General features: G+C 38.8%; 1 protein-coding gene across 1 annotated transcript; it reads left to right on the top strand.

The window, feature by feature from the left end:
* The first annotated feature begins 272 nt into the window (after positions 1–272).
* LOC146627046 (plexin domain-containing protein 1-like) lies at positions 273–14,841 on the top strand. The gene is made up of 13 exons (XM_085361009.1): positions 273–353; positions 7,466–7,626; positions 10,838–10,981; positions 11,067–11,136; positions 11,237–11,359; positions 11,445–11,563; positions 11,694–11,793; positions 12,047–12,142; positions 12,233–12,314; positions 12,383–12,443; positions 12,529–12,646; positions 13,755–13,912; positions 14,650–14,841. Exons 1-13 carry the CDS (start codon positions 278–280, stop codon positions 14,773–14,775), a joined length of 1,434 nt encoding a protein of 477 aa, XP_085217135.1. The 5' UTR covers positions 273–277; the 3' UTR covers positions 14,776–14,841.
* The last annotated feature ends 1,217 nt before the right edge of the window (positions 14,842–16,058 follow it).

The following is a 16,058-nucleotide window of genomic DNA, read 5'->3' as shown; positions in this document are numbered from 1 at the left end:
CTCCTGCGTTATGGACCGATCATCTGAGACAGTATTCTGAGGGCCAAACAAGGGCAAAAAAGGAGGAGGGAGAAAAGCAGTAAAACTTGGCTGAAGTGAGGAAACAGCAATTGTGTGGGTGAGCAGAGGCGAAGAGACAGAGACGAAAGGTGGGGGAGTGGTGGAGTGAGGTGCCCTATTCCTTTACACAAAGTGAGAGGGGAAACTGGGGAAAAGAAGAAGAAGAAGACAAGGAGTGATCAAGAGAAGGGGAAGGAGGGAGAAGAGTCAGCCGGACATGGGGCTTTATGCTGTTCTCCTCATCTGTCTCTCCCAGGCTGAGCTAGGCAGAGTCTGGGCTCAAGAGCATGAAGGTAAGCCCCCTTTCTTTAACGTCAACACCCAATACAGATCTACAAACAACAGCACCATTACGACTACCTTTTTGCACAACAGACTGTCAAGTGCCACACAAAACAGCTTCTAAAAGTCTCAGTTAAAGTTAATATCACACACACACACACCTGAATTTGTTGTCACTAACTATGGAAGGCTTAAAATGCTTTTTGGCACTTTTTATGGCATGTCTATGGATACGTGCATGCGTGAAGTTAACTGGTCTCGTGGTAGTTCTCACTGTCAGTCACAGGAAGCACATAAAAGATGGTGTGCGAGTCTGGATTTTTATTTTCTCTCTCTTTTCATGATGCTATTCCAAAACTTCTGTATTTCCAGTTTGGAGGGGGGAAAATAAATGTCTGGGGTTCATTTGCTTTAATAATACTGATCCTGTGAATGAGAATTTTGGATTTTAACAAATAAATATTTGAGGGTTTAAGATTCATTTCCAAAGTAAAAGATGAAAGTCAGTCAGTGAGAACAGCATCTGAGCTAGGATTTCTTAAATTTGGAAAGTTTCATCTCAGACTGTGTCTCATCACCTGCTCTGTGCATTTCCTGTATATGGATCCTCTGCCATCCTATCTGTAGGTGTGTGTTGGTGCGTGTGTGCATGTATGTATTTTTGTTCTCCTTGGAGATATATTATTTTTAGCCAGCCCCCGTTCTTCCGCTGTTCCTCCTCCTCCTCCGACAATCAGCAGTGCTCTAGTTTCTCTGGCCTCTCCTGTGGTCCCAGTTCCTCTGATCAGGGGCCTAGCTCTGCAGAGGACAACCAGACATACAGAGAGGCAGATCTCCTCAAATATACGGTCACACGAAGTCCAGCATAATGTCCAGGCTCATCTTTCCTACTAACACTCCAAAACCAGTGATCCAGATCAATTTATTAGAGTCTCCCTCGTAAAGATGGATTCATATTTGGGCCCTGTAAACTCAGACGTTTTTAGATTAGTGTTCTGTTTCAACAGAAAGTAGAACAGCTCTATACTAAAAAGGAAGTGCTGGAAGCTTGGTAATTAAATGACTACACGCTCAATGACTTATCCAAAGGAACGCCTGGCTGCAGATGATGCCAAATCTCTTTTACAGAGCAGATAATAATACAGCAGAGTTAGGTAAAAAGACTACATGGCTGTCCCAACTTTCTCAAAGGTCAGGACCATCAAGACTGTTTACACATCTGCAAATTTCAGTGTAAATTTCACAGAAGTTAAACACCACATAAAAGATATGTGTGGATTTTATGAATGCTGATATATCCATGTACGTGTTGCTTTTATAAGCAGGATATCATCATATTATATCAAATCTGTCTGAAAAATACCAGGAAAATACCTGTGCTAATGAGTTTGTGCAAAAGCAGGCAACACTGTAACTATGAGTCTATAAAGATGCTAGTTGCTAACGTGCAGTAACAGTGCTAACAGTATTTAGCAGTCAGTATCCTTAGCATGTTAGCATGCTAACTTTTGCCATTTAATCTTAAATACAAACAACATGTGGCCCAGGTATCTGGGCTAAAAGCACTAGATGAGAAGCCCAAGTTTATTCACTAATCATCTTCATGTTAGCTGAACCAAATTTCCACAACAACCAATCCAACTAGAACCTAATGGAAGAAGCACAGTATAGGTTTCTGGCACAACCACCTACGTTCAAGGTGGAGAGGAAAAGGTCTGACTTTATGGTCTTGATGGCTTTGATGATGCTGATAAAGGTCAAAAGCTAAAACACGTCAGTCAAACAATAATGCAGTGTCAGAGCTTAAAAGTCTTAAGGCAACAGGGAGTTTTTTGCTTAAAAATGCCTTTGCTGCAAGACCTCTGTTTTTCAACAAATGACAGCAACCTATGTTTCGTATGCACAGTCGTGCACTTCTAAAGTTGTGCGATAACCACCTTGGCTTGAAATCTAAACTATAATCACAAGGATCTTTAATGACAAAGTAGCTTTAATTTATATGTATGTACAAGTAACCACTATAAGGGACTGGATCTGTGTTACCTCTATAGTTTCCATTTGTAGTCCAAGTTCCTAATGACCAATCATGTTTGAGCAGATTCTGGTTGTGTACAGGCAGACAATCTGCACGAAGAGCCAAACAGACATTAGCCAAAGGGTAGTTTTTTTAAACCTGACGATTTTTTAGTTTTTTCTTATCTGAAAAAGCTTTTCTGCATAACAAACAGTGAATAGAAGACGGAGGACAAAGTCTTGGCCTGGACATCGCCTGAACACTCCGGAAACCTCCAAAAATTGGCAATGGACTCCAGAAGCGAGGGTTACCAGATGTCCCACTTTATATGGGAATGCACAGCATATTTGTCCCTTGTTCCGCCGTTCCACATACTGAGATGATGTATCGCATTTTGATTGGAACTAGTTTACAAAAGTGAACACATGTGGGTCTCACAAGAAACACATGGTTCAAAAAGAGATTCGCTGACCTACTGCAACCCAAAGATCAGTAGGCGGGAGAAGAGCAGCTGAAATAATATTTAAAGTTTTTAACAGTATTTACAACAGAAAAAGGGAATGCACAGATATATAAAGACTATAAATATACATTGTGGCTTTCATTTATATTAATAATAAGTTGTGGAAAATTGCTTTCAAATACAAAACAGCATTTTCCAATAGATGGTTATTGCTAAATCATTAATTTAAACTTTTGTGTATTTATTAAGTTAGACGTTAAAACGTGAGACTACCTCTTAGCCCCATGTGGTTAACATTTGCCTCATGTAGATGGATTTGCACTATTAAGAGTTTTTTAAACAATGTGGCATCTATACAAGACTATTTTGATTTTAATCTGATCGGCTGCACTTATCATTTCAAGGGGCAGAACATTATTTTCCTCTGAAGTCATTTCTTGGTTGCTACTGCACATTTCTTACTAAGGTAATCTCAGATTTATGACTATAAATATTAAAGCACTAAATAAACAGTTAACTACAACTGGCCAAGCACATCTGCAAACTCAAATCATATGTCATCTGGACTGAAAATGAAAGATCTGTTCAAAAACATAAACAACTGACCCTTGTCAATTTGTGCACATTAATCTAAACACCACATTTTTCTATTTATTTTCAGGTCTTTATCATTCCAGCTGCTAGTGTTTGCGATTGTGTGTTATGGTTACTGCTGTTCTGAGGATAAGGTGCCAAATAGGTCCTCCCACGCTACTAGCTCCAGGCTGGTTTTAACACAGATCACCCTTTTAAAATCCAAAATAATAAAACCACTGCACTGAACTATACTGAGTCGACAAGCGATGACCTCGTCTTGTGATTATTGTTCCCTAATCCCTGTCCTGACAAAGCACGTAATACTGTGTCTCATTTCCACCACTAGAAAAGAGTGATAGGGTCAAGACTTTGATTGTATCTTGAGATTTAATCTGCTCTCGTGTGCTGTGTTTGGACAGTGCACAATAGTTCACTCTCTTCAGTGTGTCTGCCTCTGGAGCAAAGATGTTGGCCTTTTGTTCTCTGTTGATGGGCCTGCAGATAATTCTCTTTCCCCTTCATTGACCAAGTACATGCCCTCGATGTATTCCCGCCTGTACTCAAACTTCAAAGTGTTGCACATTTACCCAGGAAAATATTGTTTTCAGAAGAAATGTATTTTTCGCCCATGGACTTGATCCATCTGAGCAGACTGAAAGGCCATTTAGCTTTTGTCTCAGTTTAGGAACGTGGCTCTGGTTTTTGTAGAGCCTTCAAAAAATACTTTCATACAGAAGAAAATATACCCTGTTGTGTTTCTTAGATATCTGTCTTTGACAACAGATAATGAGGTAAATTATAAGGATAAGTAAAAGGTTTGTGTGTTTATATTGTTATTATATTACAGCTTTGCATTTTCATACTTATAAAGGAAAAAAATAGAGCAAAAAATGAGAGAAATGGAAATAGGAGTGTGTAACATGGTACTGGCATGAATGAATACAATCCATGTATCAACAGAGCAATGTATATGGTTCATCAGGCTGTGTCCTAGTTTGACAACACCCACTAGATTTGTGGCGGTTGCTGCAATGCAGACACATGTGAAGGTACAGTGGACACCGCTGCCATGCAGGTGCCATCTCCTCAAAATAGCGAGCATTTGTTAAGGGATTTAATGTTTCTTAATCAAGTCAACAGACTTGGCACAGAAATAAGGATTTTCTGCTGTTGGATATGTGAGGTTGGCTAAAAAAAAAGCAGAAAATCTGACATCCTGCAGATGCATAGATGTAAATTCAAAGGACTGTCAGAATGTGTTTCATGCCTTTGATTTTATTTAGCAGCAACATCAGAGGGCATTTTTGCAGTGAAGCCACTGACTATTCACCCGTACATCTGTCACACATCATATCTGTCGCGTCAACAATTAGACCATTCATCAGCATAGGTTTTTTTTTTTTTTTTTTGCACCAGTTTGCACAGTCCCAGTGCAGGGTCCACACGCACATGTGTCTGCCAGACATGATGCTACTGAGGCCTGTCTTAAGTCCAGGTCCTTATGCAAAGCCCAGCACACTTTTGATGTTGAAGTTCATCCAGCCCCACATGCAGACAGTTAGATAAGGTTAATGATGTTTCAGGAAAGAAAATGTGAACACTTGGAAGATCTGTAAAGCAAATCTCAAAGTGACCTATTGTAAGGGTGGCAGGAAAAATCTAAGTATAGTCATGGTCTATTAGACTGTAGCCTAAACTGCGCTAACTTGTGTGCAGCCCCTGAACTCCCCTTTTCAGTTTTCCTGCTCCTCAAAGCTCCTCCTCATTGTTTAACTCTGCTGTTTGAAGCCTCCTCCGCTGTTTAGTGATGATGATGATAAGTGCCAATCTGACCCAGTTAGAAGCTTTTTGTTCTGCAGCAGTGAAATTAGCTTCCACCGCACCATAATCAAACAAGATTCCTCATTAGCACAATCTCCCCCGAGTGTGTAATAACCTCTCTTTTTCACTTGTCCTATTTTGTCCCTTAAGACTTTTTAATTTAATATCATTCTTACTTTAGAAAAATTAACATTTTATATATATTTATTTTATGCACTCTCTGTTTGTGTGGTATCAGGTATAACTTTGTGGAGTGCATGTTTTTTGAATCAGCGAAACAATCAAAATACAGGCAGTTAATGTTGGGCTTTAAAACCGGACAGGAACCTTTTGATGTTGAAGCCACAAATTTCTAATTTTATTTTATTTTTATAAAACTAAGTTTAACTATATTAGGTGCACAAAAACTATAAGGTCATAGCCACCGTGACACGTTGGCTTGTGAAGTCCCATTATGAAGCCTCAACCTGAGTTGTACGCCAAGGCGCTAGATAATCCTTCTTTCTGACAAATTTTATTTTATTTTATTTTATTTTATTTTATTTTATTTTATTCAGTATGACACAAAATGAGCGACTGAGCCCATAAACTCATCAGCAAAGTGTTTACAGAGGCCTGGGACGAGGGCCACTTTCTCTTCTTTTGCAACCACATGTATTTCCCCCTGGTGATCGTTAAAAAGAATGCAGTTTTAAGATACATTAAGACCCAGGAACTACATCCATCTTTTTCAGTCTTTATGATTAGGTGTGAGTTAGTCATAAATATTCATTGTAGTTTTTGTATTAATATATAGTCTATATGTCTATATAAAAGATGGAAAGCAATGTCAACGCAGAAGTGCCTTAAAGCAGCTCCCCTCTCCCCCAGCAGAGATTGACTCCACTGGTCACAACACGAAGTCTGATTGTATAGATGACTGTGAAAAAATTACTAGTAAAACTACTAATAGTTAATTTACCGCCTGTGTTAAGAAACTGGAAGGTTACAAAGCTATGCCTATGCAGCAGCGATTTGCTTTCCTGCCAATCTCACTTTCAAGCACGTTAGCAAGTCCAGCCTTTGATCTTAGGTCATCTTAGGATCACAGTCAAAGTTTTCAGTTCATACCAGAGCTGCAGGATGGGGTCATGGTTGGGGGTTTGTGCAGTTCTTCAACAACAAACGGTGAAAAACATTTTCTACAGGCCTATTTTTTTGTACACAGGCCTTTCATGTTAGATGAGACAGGGGAGGAATACAAACTACTGCTAAACTTATAATCTGGCATTAACATTTTAATCATAACAAACTGTCAATCCAATAAAACAGCTCCAGACTGAAGGGGGGGGGGGGGGGGGGGGGGGGTTATCCACATAATTTTGGCCATAACTTCGAGACGGGGTTCATCTTTCTCACACTGAAGGGAATGTTGATAACATGCTGTTAATTAATAGCTCAGTTCAGTGAACTAACAGCTCAGAACCAGACAGCAAAGGGAATTTAATCCCTCTGTTTCAGAGGGAATAATGAGCTCTTAACCCTGTTGAACTATCAGTGAGTTCTGCTGATTTTGCAACTGCCAACTAAAAATGTGGACAGTGAGTCATAGATCGGTTGAAAAAAACATAAACAGCCATCTATGATCTGTTAAGCAGATGTCACGAAAGCCCACACAAATGTAGGTGGTCAGTAGAGATGTGAGTGCTCTAAAAAGATGCACACACAGACAAACCCCCACAATCCTTTTGTACATACACAGGGATTATTTGAACAAAGAACAATGTTGGCACCACATGATTAAAAAGGAATCATGCCCCTATTTCTGCATGACAGATGTATACAAAATCTACGGTGTTGTTTGTGCTGATCTTATTTCTGTCTCTGTGTGAGTTATTGCCCCGTGACCTCTAAACATGGATTTAATTTTCTTTAGATATGTATGCCTGTTAATGATCCAGATTATGGTAACCAATAAAGAACAGATGTGACCACAGAGTTTAAAGTCAAAGTCATTATAATGTCTATAACACAGTTTTCACACATTTTGAGAGATAATTACATTATCTTGTTTTTCCTCAAAGTAATTGTGATTTAGTAAGCAAGTCTGTGGCTTTTTGTTTGTTGAACTCTTATGTCTCAAATTGATGGTTAACAACAGGTGAGAGATTATGTGGTGAGAGTATTTATTCATGGATTAAATCCTCAAGAAGTACATCATCGTGAATGAATCTGCATGTATGTGTGTGCTGCTGCTTGTGTTGTTCTAGATGCATGGAGTGGAACTGCTTTGGAAGATCCGTCCAGTTTTCACAGAACCAGGAGAGACCAGCAGACCCCACACAAACACAGGGAAGCCCGCAGCTCACAGGCTGAAGGAGGAGGAGGAGTTGATATCAGTCCCCTGCCTGACAACATGACTCGCATAGTGGTGAGATGCAATGACTGATTCATGGCTAAGACCTTAGATTACAATAGTGACAGTAGGAAAATCAACTATTTTAATATGGCCTAAATTCTGTTCATAGAAATGACGCTCCCATTGCTCTTTTACTTACAACACATACAGTAAATATCAAGTTTAATGTAAGCTCTAAAATAATGACATCATGCCTATGCTTGAAGCTAAAGCTACACAGCGTATAGCTGTTCCTTAAGCTTTCAATCTCTCTAATGGCCAGCAGGGGGCATCTGCTCTGGTTGTGGTCCAGCTAGATGGCCATGAGAAAGTGAGCTTCATATCAGTCGATTTCATACCAAAGTAAACACTTTCCTAATGTCTTTACTGTCTTAATTGTTTATCTTATTCTTATTGTATTCCAGTGTTCTCTAACTTTGCACTGTCCACTTTCTGCTGTAACAAAACAAATTTCCCACGTCTGGGACTAATAAAGGTTATCTTATCTTTTCTTAGATGGCCAACTCTTTTTCAATTGAGAATAATGTTCATTTAGAAAATTATGGTCCTATTTAGAATAAAACAGATGTTTTTGTGTTGGCAAACCTTTTGTAAGACTGCGATGGCCAAAACCGCCAACAGTTTCTTATAGAGCCACTTTCAGCTGTCATAACTCTAAGTTGGTATGAGGTTTCCTGTTGAGCAGATATGCTGTGTTTGGTTTTTTGCAAACATGGCACTGTGCATAATAACCAAACATCTTCAATTTGGTTTTATGTTTCCAACGGGCACTTAGGATTGCAACTGTGCAAACCTTAGCATGCTGTTATGTTCTTTCTAGAGAGAAGAGCAGTCCAAACAACCCATATTATTCAGCCATTTTCTAACTGTACTGTCTTGAACTTTAAAAGTTCTACAGAGGAACTGTCTACAGAGTCAGTTTTGTTGCTAAGTTTGTATGTTGAGACTGCGTCACTGCATGTAGCTTCAGAATGTGCTGTTTGTATTGTATTATCTAACTCTGCTAAAATTATGCTAAAATTAGCCTAAACTGCATAATACTTCCTTATGGAGGGCTCATTGTTGTAGAAAACTGTACAGCCACAGAGCTACAACCAGTAAGAGCATGAGAAAAACTGCCCCAAAAACTGTGACCAGTGAGAATGAGGTCAACACAGCTGTGCAAGTCATTGTCAGCTGAATTACAGAAATGAGAATTCTTATATTTATTGGTTCTGCAAGAAAAAGGGCATTAATAGCTGCCAACTTAAAATGACATTAGCCTGAGGGATAAATATCCCCTACTTATTTTAGGAAAACTAAACCATCCATTACACCAAAGCCAAAGAATCTTTAGTGTCAATCAATATAGTGATGTTTACATGGTTATTATAATCTTTAAACCAAGAAACAAGTTACTTTCACGAACGCTGCAGAATTAACCTAACCATAGGCTGGGGTATCACAGGTTGGTATGCTGACCCCTAACAACATTTTAACCTTTAATATAGCTCATTGTTATCTGTGTATGACAATATGAAGAGATAAATGTGAGGCAAACTCTAACTGTAAATGGCTTTGGTAATGATATTGTGCTGACAAGTCAAGTAGCTACTGCCAAGCCAGAAAAAATAAAGTTTAGTCAAAGGTAAAGCCTGTAGCACATCACTGTCCTGTGCCATTTTCCAGTCATTATTTTAGAAGTGTGTGTCTGCGTGTGTGTGTTTTTAGTGCATGGGATGAGGTTTTATGAGTGTCTTACCTCCTAGACTCATCTTTCACTTCAATCAGCCTCAGTAAAAATTAGCCCAAATAAATTGTGTTCTACGTTTTTTTCTTCCTCTCCCTACAATTCAAATTGAAAACAGACCACATACTTGTGTTGCCAGCTTACAGTGTTTGTTTAAGCATGGCTGCGCACGAGTATGTGCATGTGTGTGTGACTCACTTGGATTGGATCACAAGTAACCCTGTTATAATGCTGTTGCTGCTGCTGCTTTTTTAGGGGGAGGCCTGATCCCAATTTCCAAAACCCTCCATCTCCTGTCCAATCAGAGTCACTTCAATAAGTCAGTCAGCTGTGAGGGAAAATAAATGATTATTCTCCTCACCTAGAATCCCCCTAGAAAATATAGGCTGGTGTCAGGCAGTGGAGATGGAAGAAAAAAGTGGGTCACTTGCTGTAAGTGGAGCAGCCGGAGCTGCATTTAACTGCTCCACTTTCTGAGCCCATACTAAACCCCAGAACCATTGCTCTCTGTCACCTTCAACTATGCTATACATTAATAATGCCATCAAGACTGGAGATCTGTATGAAGACACAAGTGCTTGTTGTCAAAGCCAATGTGTAAACAGCTCCATCAAGTGGCACTATGTGAGAAGGACTGAAGGGAAAAATCCCTGCATGACTCACTGAGTTTTATCCCAGTTGTTTTTTCAAAATAAGACATTTTTGCTTTTTTCACATTATTTTTGAGCTGATCGACTAAATAGTGTTTTTTTTTTCACTTCACACTTACACTAACCTAAATATTTTTCACAAAAAAGAGGAAAAAAGGTAAGACTGTACTTTCATCTAATACCAGTAATAATACCTGTAATACCTGTACTACAATATGGTGCAGCGAATAATTATAAGCTTTATTTAACTAAGTAAGCCATTAAGAGCAGAGGAAATAGAGTAGCTTAAAACATATATATCAAAATGTAAACACTGGAAAATCTCAACAAACCAACTCACAAAATGCTGCCTCCTGTTGGTGAAAGTCAAGTTCTGAAGAAGGTAATTTAAAAAAAAGTACCTTGTACAAACACAAATGTAAGAAATCTGTTTAGAACGATGATAAATGTTTTGATTAGCTATTAGAAACTGGTACAATAGGATGCAAAAATCCCCCAAATGTTCATAAAGATGAGTTCTCTTTGATAAGATTTCTTCTCAGAGATATGTAAAAGGGTAAGATGTTCTATTTTTTTCATTTGTTATTATTATATGGAAATGCACGTAGCAATCCTTTAGACTACTAGTTTAAGATGTACATAAAACAAGATTGAAAACTATGCATCTTTATTTTGGAGTGGCTAGAGCTACCCAAAATGTATACATTTTGAATTATCCAGTCCTGTAGTAAGTCATTGATTTCAATATAAATCAGTCTATTTCATACAGAGACCTACTCTAAACTACCTCACCATGATTAATGTATTCAGGAAACTTGTCTAATGAGTGACCTCTTTCTCTCAGGAGGACTCCCAGAAGTACTACAGATGGCAGAGTTTTGGTCCAACAGACACACAGACTGCAAGCTTGTGGGTGGATATGGACAACCTGCACAAAAACCAAGTCAGAATTCACGGCATACTGTCCAACGCGCATCGACAGGCAGCGGTGAGATGAGCGTTCGCACATTCAAGCACTAATGTCTGATTTACAGACAGATTTAACCACATCTGACATGTCTTCTTATTCACAGAGAGTGGCACTCTCCTTTGATTTCCCCTTCTATGGGCACTACTTGAGACAAATTATTATAGCAACTGGAGGTAGGTCACATGCTTCAGTTTAAAGATGTGCTGTTCGACCATGAGGTAGAGGTGTTTTTAAAATCTTTAACAGTTCACTTCTCTTAATGTTTCTCTTCAGGTTTCATCTACATGGGTGAAATAACTCACAGAATGCTAACCGCCACCCAGTATGTCGCTCCCCTCATGGCCAATTTTGACCCTAGCTTTACTAAAAATTCAACAGTGAGGTACTCGGATAATGGTAGGTAAAGGTTCCTCTATGAAGTCTCTAGAGTTTGGGAGCTCCTGGGTATCTCTGACTGGCCTTTGTATACTGCTTTGCCCAGGAAATTTATTTGTCGTGCAGTGGGACAAAGTGCGGTTAAAGGACCGAGAGGCAGCGGGGCCTTTTACTTTCCAGGCAGCGCTCCACAAAAATGGAACAATTGTTTTCAACTACAAAGATGTAAGTTATGTATTTTTAATCAGATGTAGCAAAAAATATAATTCCACCACTTCAATATTTTGTAAAAAACACAGCTCAGCTTGAATGTCAGGTTTACCAGTGTCAAAACAAACTTCTGTTCTTTTTTGAGATCCCATTGCCAGTGGAGGAAATAAATTCTACTGAGCATCCGCTGAAAGTTGGACTATCTGATGCTTTCATGGGACACCTCCCTACATCACTGCTGTCAGGTCAGTTCCTTTAAAATAAAAAAGAGATGCTTCCTCTACTGTTAATTTAAAGTAATTATTCATATTTTAGTAACTTATTAAGCCAGTTAAGGCAGAGGAGTAAAAGCAGAAACTAAATACTTTCCATTACAAGTAGTTCAATTTGAACAGGAGTTAGTCCCCTCTCAGAAACATGGAGAACAGACTTCATTTTAAGTTTTCACATGAGACTTAATACAGAAGAAAGGCTGACATTCAATTTTTGTCTTGATAGAAGCAAAGCGGCGTACTATCTATGAGTATCATCGTGTTGCCATTGACACCACAAAGATTGTGAGCGGATCAGCTTTTGAGTTCACACCTCTGCCCAGTAAGTTCTGTTTCAAACTAGTTTTTGTTCGACAGCCTAGCCTCATTACTCACCCCGTAACTGCGTAATGATGCGATTCCCGTTCCCCAGCTTGTCTTCAACACACATCCTGTGATCTCTGCCTAACATCCAACTTGACAAGCAGCTGTGGCTGGTGCAACACACTTCAACGGTAAGACAAAGTTCAATTCGTGATGTTATGAGACTCTCGCCTTTTCTCACTTTGCTTTTCATTTCTAGATGTTCTGATGGTATAGACCGACATAGACAAGAGTGGCTGGATTACAACTGCCCTGAAGAGGTGAGACTCATTACCATATTACACAAGAGAGAGATGAGCAGCTTTGTTACTGATTCCTGAGTCATTCTTTTCGGCATTCACTCAGGCTAAAGGCACGTGTGAGGACTACAACACAGTTCTACCTGAAGCAACTATGAGCTCCTTTAATCACTCCTCTCCAGGTCCAACCGTTTCAGTGCTTGAAGAACAGCCTGTTACTAGGGGTGAGTTGGAAAATACAGTGCTGGTATTTCAGCAAAAACTCAGTCCCACAACTGGTGAAGGATTAATGAAGGAATATTTAATTGTTTATTTTTTGGGGGATCATGCAAAATGTGACCCTTTGTGAATAGATTAAGGAGAAGCAGAATTACTAGTAGCTCTCTGACTTCTGAGCATTACAGAATTAAAGCTGAATTTCCATAGAGAGCATAAGCATTCAGGTACCAGCTGCACGACTCAATATAAACAGTAGATAGCCCCTAAATCTGTGTCAGATTTAAACTTGTACATCTTTGCAAACATTTTCAGAATGTAAAAAATAACAATAACAGAAAGCTTATCATAAAGCTAGTCTCACTATAAAATTATGACTAATAATTGCTGAACTTATCTATGTATTTATATATGAGATTTTGTGTAGATCTTTTCAAAGACATGTTTATGTAAAATCAAATGTACCTAAGCAAATAGGAGTGCCTTCTGTTGCATTGGCAGGGACACTTTTTATGAATAACTAAATTTTCACTTTTGACAGTAATAATCAGAAGAAACCATTAGAAGTGTGTGAGCAGAAGCTATGATTTCCAAAGCTTGTAATCTAACCAGGGGTAGGCCCCAGGGATCAATCCTAGGACCACAATTTATTCATTCAATATGTTCAAAAATTTTAAGTTCATCTATATGTTTCTACTTATTTATTTGTATAAATTCTGCTAATTAAGAACCCACTGATTTTAAATCTCATGTGTTCTATTATCATAGTTAAATAAAGATTATGTAAGTGTCAAACTCAACTTTAATAAAGTCCAACAGTAAAGTAGTCAAATATTTGTTTTTCCATGTGGACTTTGGGAAGAGACTGATGATTGTTTTTTAATGTTTTTCTGTTGATTTTCTGTGTATACAGATTTTGGGGAGATTTACTGTAAATACAAACAAGTGAACATGAATTTCTTTTTTTTTTTTTTTAATTTGAAAACGAAAATTGTCCCCACTTAGTTTTAGGAAGTTGGCCACAGAGTTTTCCAAAGTAAAGTCCATAGTTAGCTACCTAGGCATTTCTATATTTAGAAATGCTTTAACAGGAGCAACAATCTTCCTTCCTTTCAGATATACAGACGAGCCCTCCAAACAACGGGATGACAGAGAACACGGCCATCATCGCAGGCGTTGTGGCTGCTCTAGTTCTGCTTGTAGCTCTCACCTTACTGGCTGTTTACTACATCAACACACATCCCACAGTGGCTCCACCATTCTACCTCATGCAGGTCAGAAAAACAACATCCAGCTCTCATTCCCTCTGCAGTAGGGATGGTCACAGACTTTAATTTTCTTTTATAATATAGAGGACCTTTTCTTGTCTTAAAATATATGTTTTCCCTTAATTTCACTTTGACCTGGTGGGCTGTAATATACTGCTATGGTCAGATGGTGGTGGTAAAGTTGTTTTAAGCCACTGTTGAAATACATCATTGATGCTGGTATTAAAAGGAATGTAGATTTAAGGCACTTCTGCATTGGCTTCCCTTTTAAACCTGGAAGTTATGTCCATCTTTTATAATGTCTACATAACTACCAGACTTCAGACAGGTGAAACGTGTAAGCATGCATACTCTGTCACTGGGTGACCAGTTTATTTCACAGGTCAATGAAATGACAGATTCACCTGATGAATGAGAAGTGGGTGATGTTCATGTGTCTGCAAAAAGACTTGCAGAAGTCTGTGACAAAACAGCCCTGAACACTGGAAACACTCTCCTGATGATCTTTAAGCTCCAATGGGCCAATGAGCTTGTGGCTTCACAGTAAAACCCACTCTTGACTTGAAAACACTCACCTTTAAAATTCATAAAAGCACTTGCAGTAAAGTTTAGGGGATTTATGGATGTGCAGTAGGCACATCCCAGTGGCTACATTCATCTTTTATGCCGTCTATGGTTGAAGCCTGCATCTTCCCATTTGCCTGCTAGGTGGTCTTTACCTACTACTGTTTCTCTGTCTGCAGCGACGCACCAATAACTACTGGCCCTCTATGAAGTTCCGCAATCAGGGCTGTCACTCCAGTTATGCTGAAGTCGAGCTCGGGGGCCATGAAAAGGAAGGCTTCATTGAAGCTGAGCACTGCTGCTAAGGGTCTAGGACTTGCAGGACTCAATCAGTGGAAGAGAGGACACCATCTTGAGGAAAACTGCGGTACTACAGGAGGATGAATATGGACATTCAGGCTGACCATCAACACAAGATGTCCTTACTCCAACCTTTGAGGCTGGACAGTGTTTACTGTAACTGCTCTTGTAGCTCTTGCCAGCTTTCTCTGTGTCTTTTGCTGTTTGCCATCACACAGAGGATTAGCCATATTATCTAAGGGTTGGAGGGTTTGAGAGGAAGACGGCAGTACAGAAATGATGAGATGCAAATGTCCAAAAGCCAATGATGCAAGGGCCTGTCAGGGAATGAATTAAACTAGCCTTCATACTGCAAATCAATGTACCACTCAACTTTACTCTGTGTTTTTTGTTTTTATCCATTTTATGGAGTCACTTTTGTTTCATGAAACTTCTACGCGAGCAACGATGAGTTCATAAAATGTTATATCTATGTGGACTTCACTACGACAGATATTTAGCTTTATAGCTGATAGTGATTATAAGGACGTATGTTGTTTGGATGAATTTTAGAGACGTGTTATGAGGGTTTTCTTTGAACCTTTCTGTTTAAATGTCTTCTAATAAAAGCTGGTGACGAGTCTGGATTTTGATCTCAAGGTCATAGTCTGGTGAGTGACTAACATCTATTTAGATGGTTTTCAATTTTTATAACTAAATGAATGAGCCTTAAAATATAAGGAAACAGCATTAAAGATACTATTAGAGAAATACCTTATGTGGGCATTAATACTTCATGTGCATCTAATTTTTAAAAATAAATTTACATTATAGCTTAAGCACTGCTGTGATAACAACTCAAAATGACTGCATGTATGGAATTCATTTTTTATGCAAATTTATTTGACAGCAAATGCATCTGTCTCGCCCTGAGACAGCTAGGATGGATGGAAATTTATCTCCTTCCTTGCTGAAGTCCCATGATAGGTTAAAAATTGCAAAAATGTAAGGTATTTAGGGCTGTGCACAGCATTGCCACAGGATGGCGCCATAACACAACACGAAATTCCACATGACAAGCGCAGCCACGGTGATCATTTGTTATATTGAGCTTAAAGATCAAGGTGTGTACCGAGCAGAGACAGATATTCCGATAGTTTTGCTAACATACAGGCATATTAATCGCTTGCAACGTCTATAAATACTTGTAAACTTTGCAGATTAATAAGAAAAGAGATTTTCCACACAACTAATGGTGACAAAATCAAAAAGTAAAGTAAAAGTACACATTGGGACATGTAATTAATTT

This window comes from Diplotaxodon limnothrissa, linkage group LG8 (assembly GCF_057381915.1).
Source record: "Diplotaxodon limnothrissa isolate DT_005_m linkage group LG8, D_limnothrissa_male_GT1.1, whole genome shotgun sequence".
Taxonomy (NCBI): domain Eukaryota; kingdom Metazoa; phylum Chordata; class Actinopteri; order Cichliformes; family Cichlidae; genus Diplotaxodon; species Diplotaxodon limnothrissa.
The sequence above is the reverse complement of the archived record's forward strand: the minus strand, read 5'-3'. Positions and strand labels throughout refer to the sequence as shown.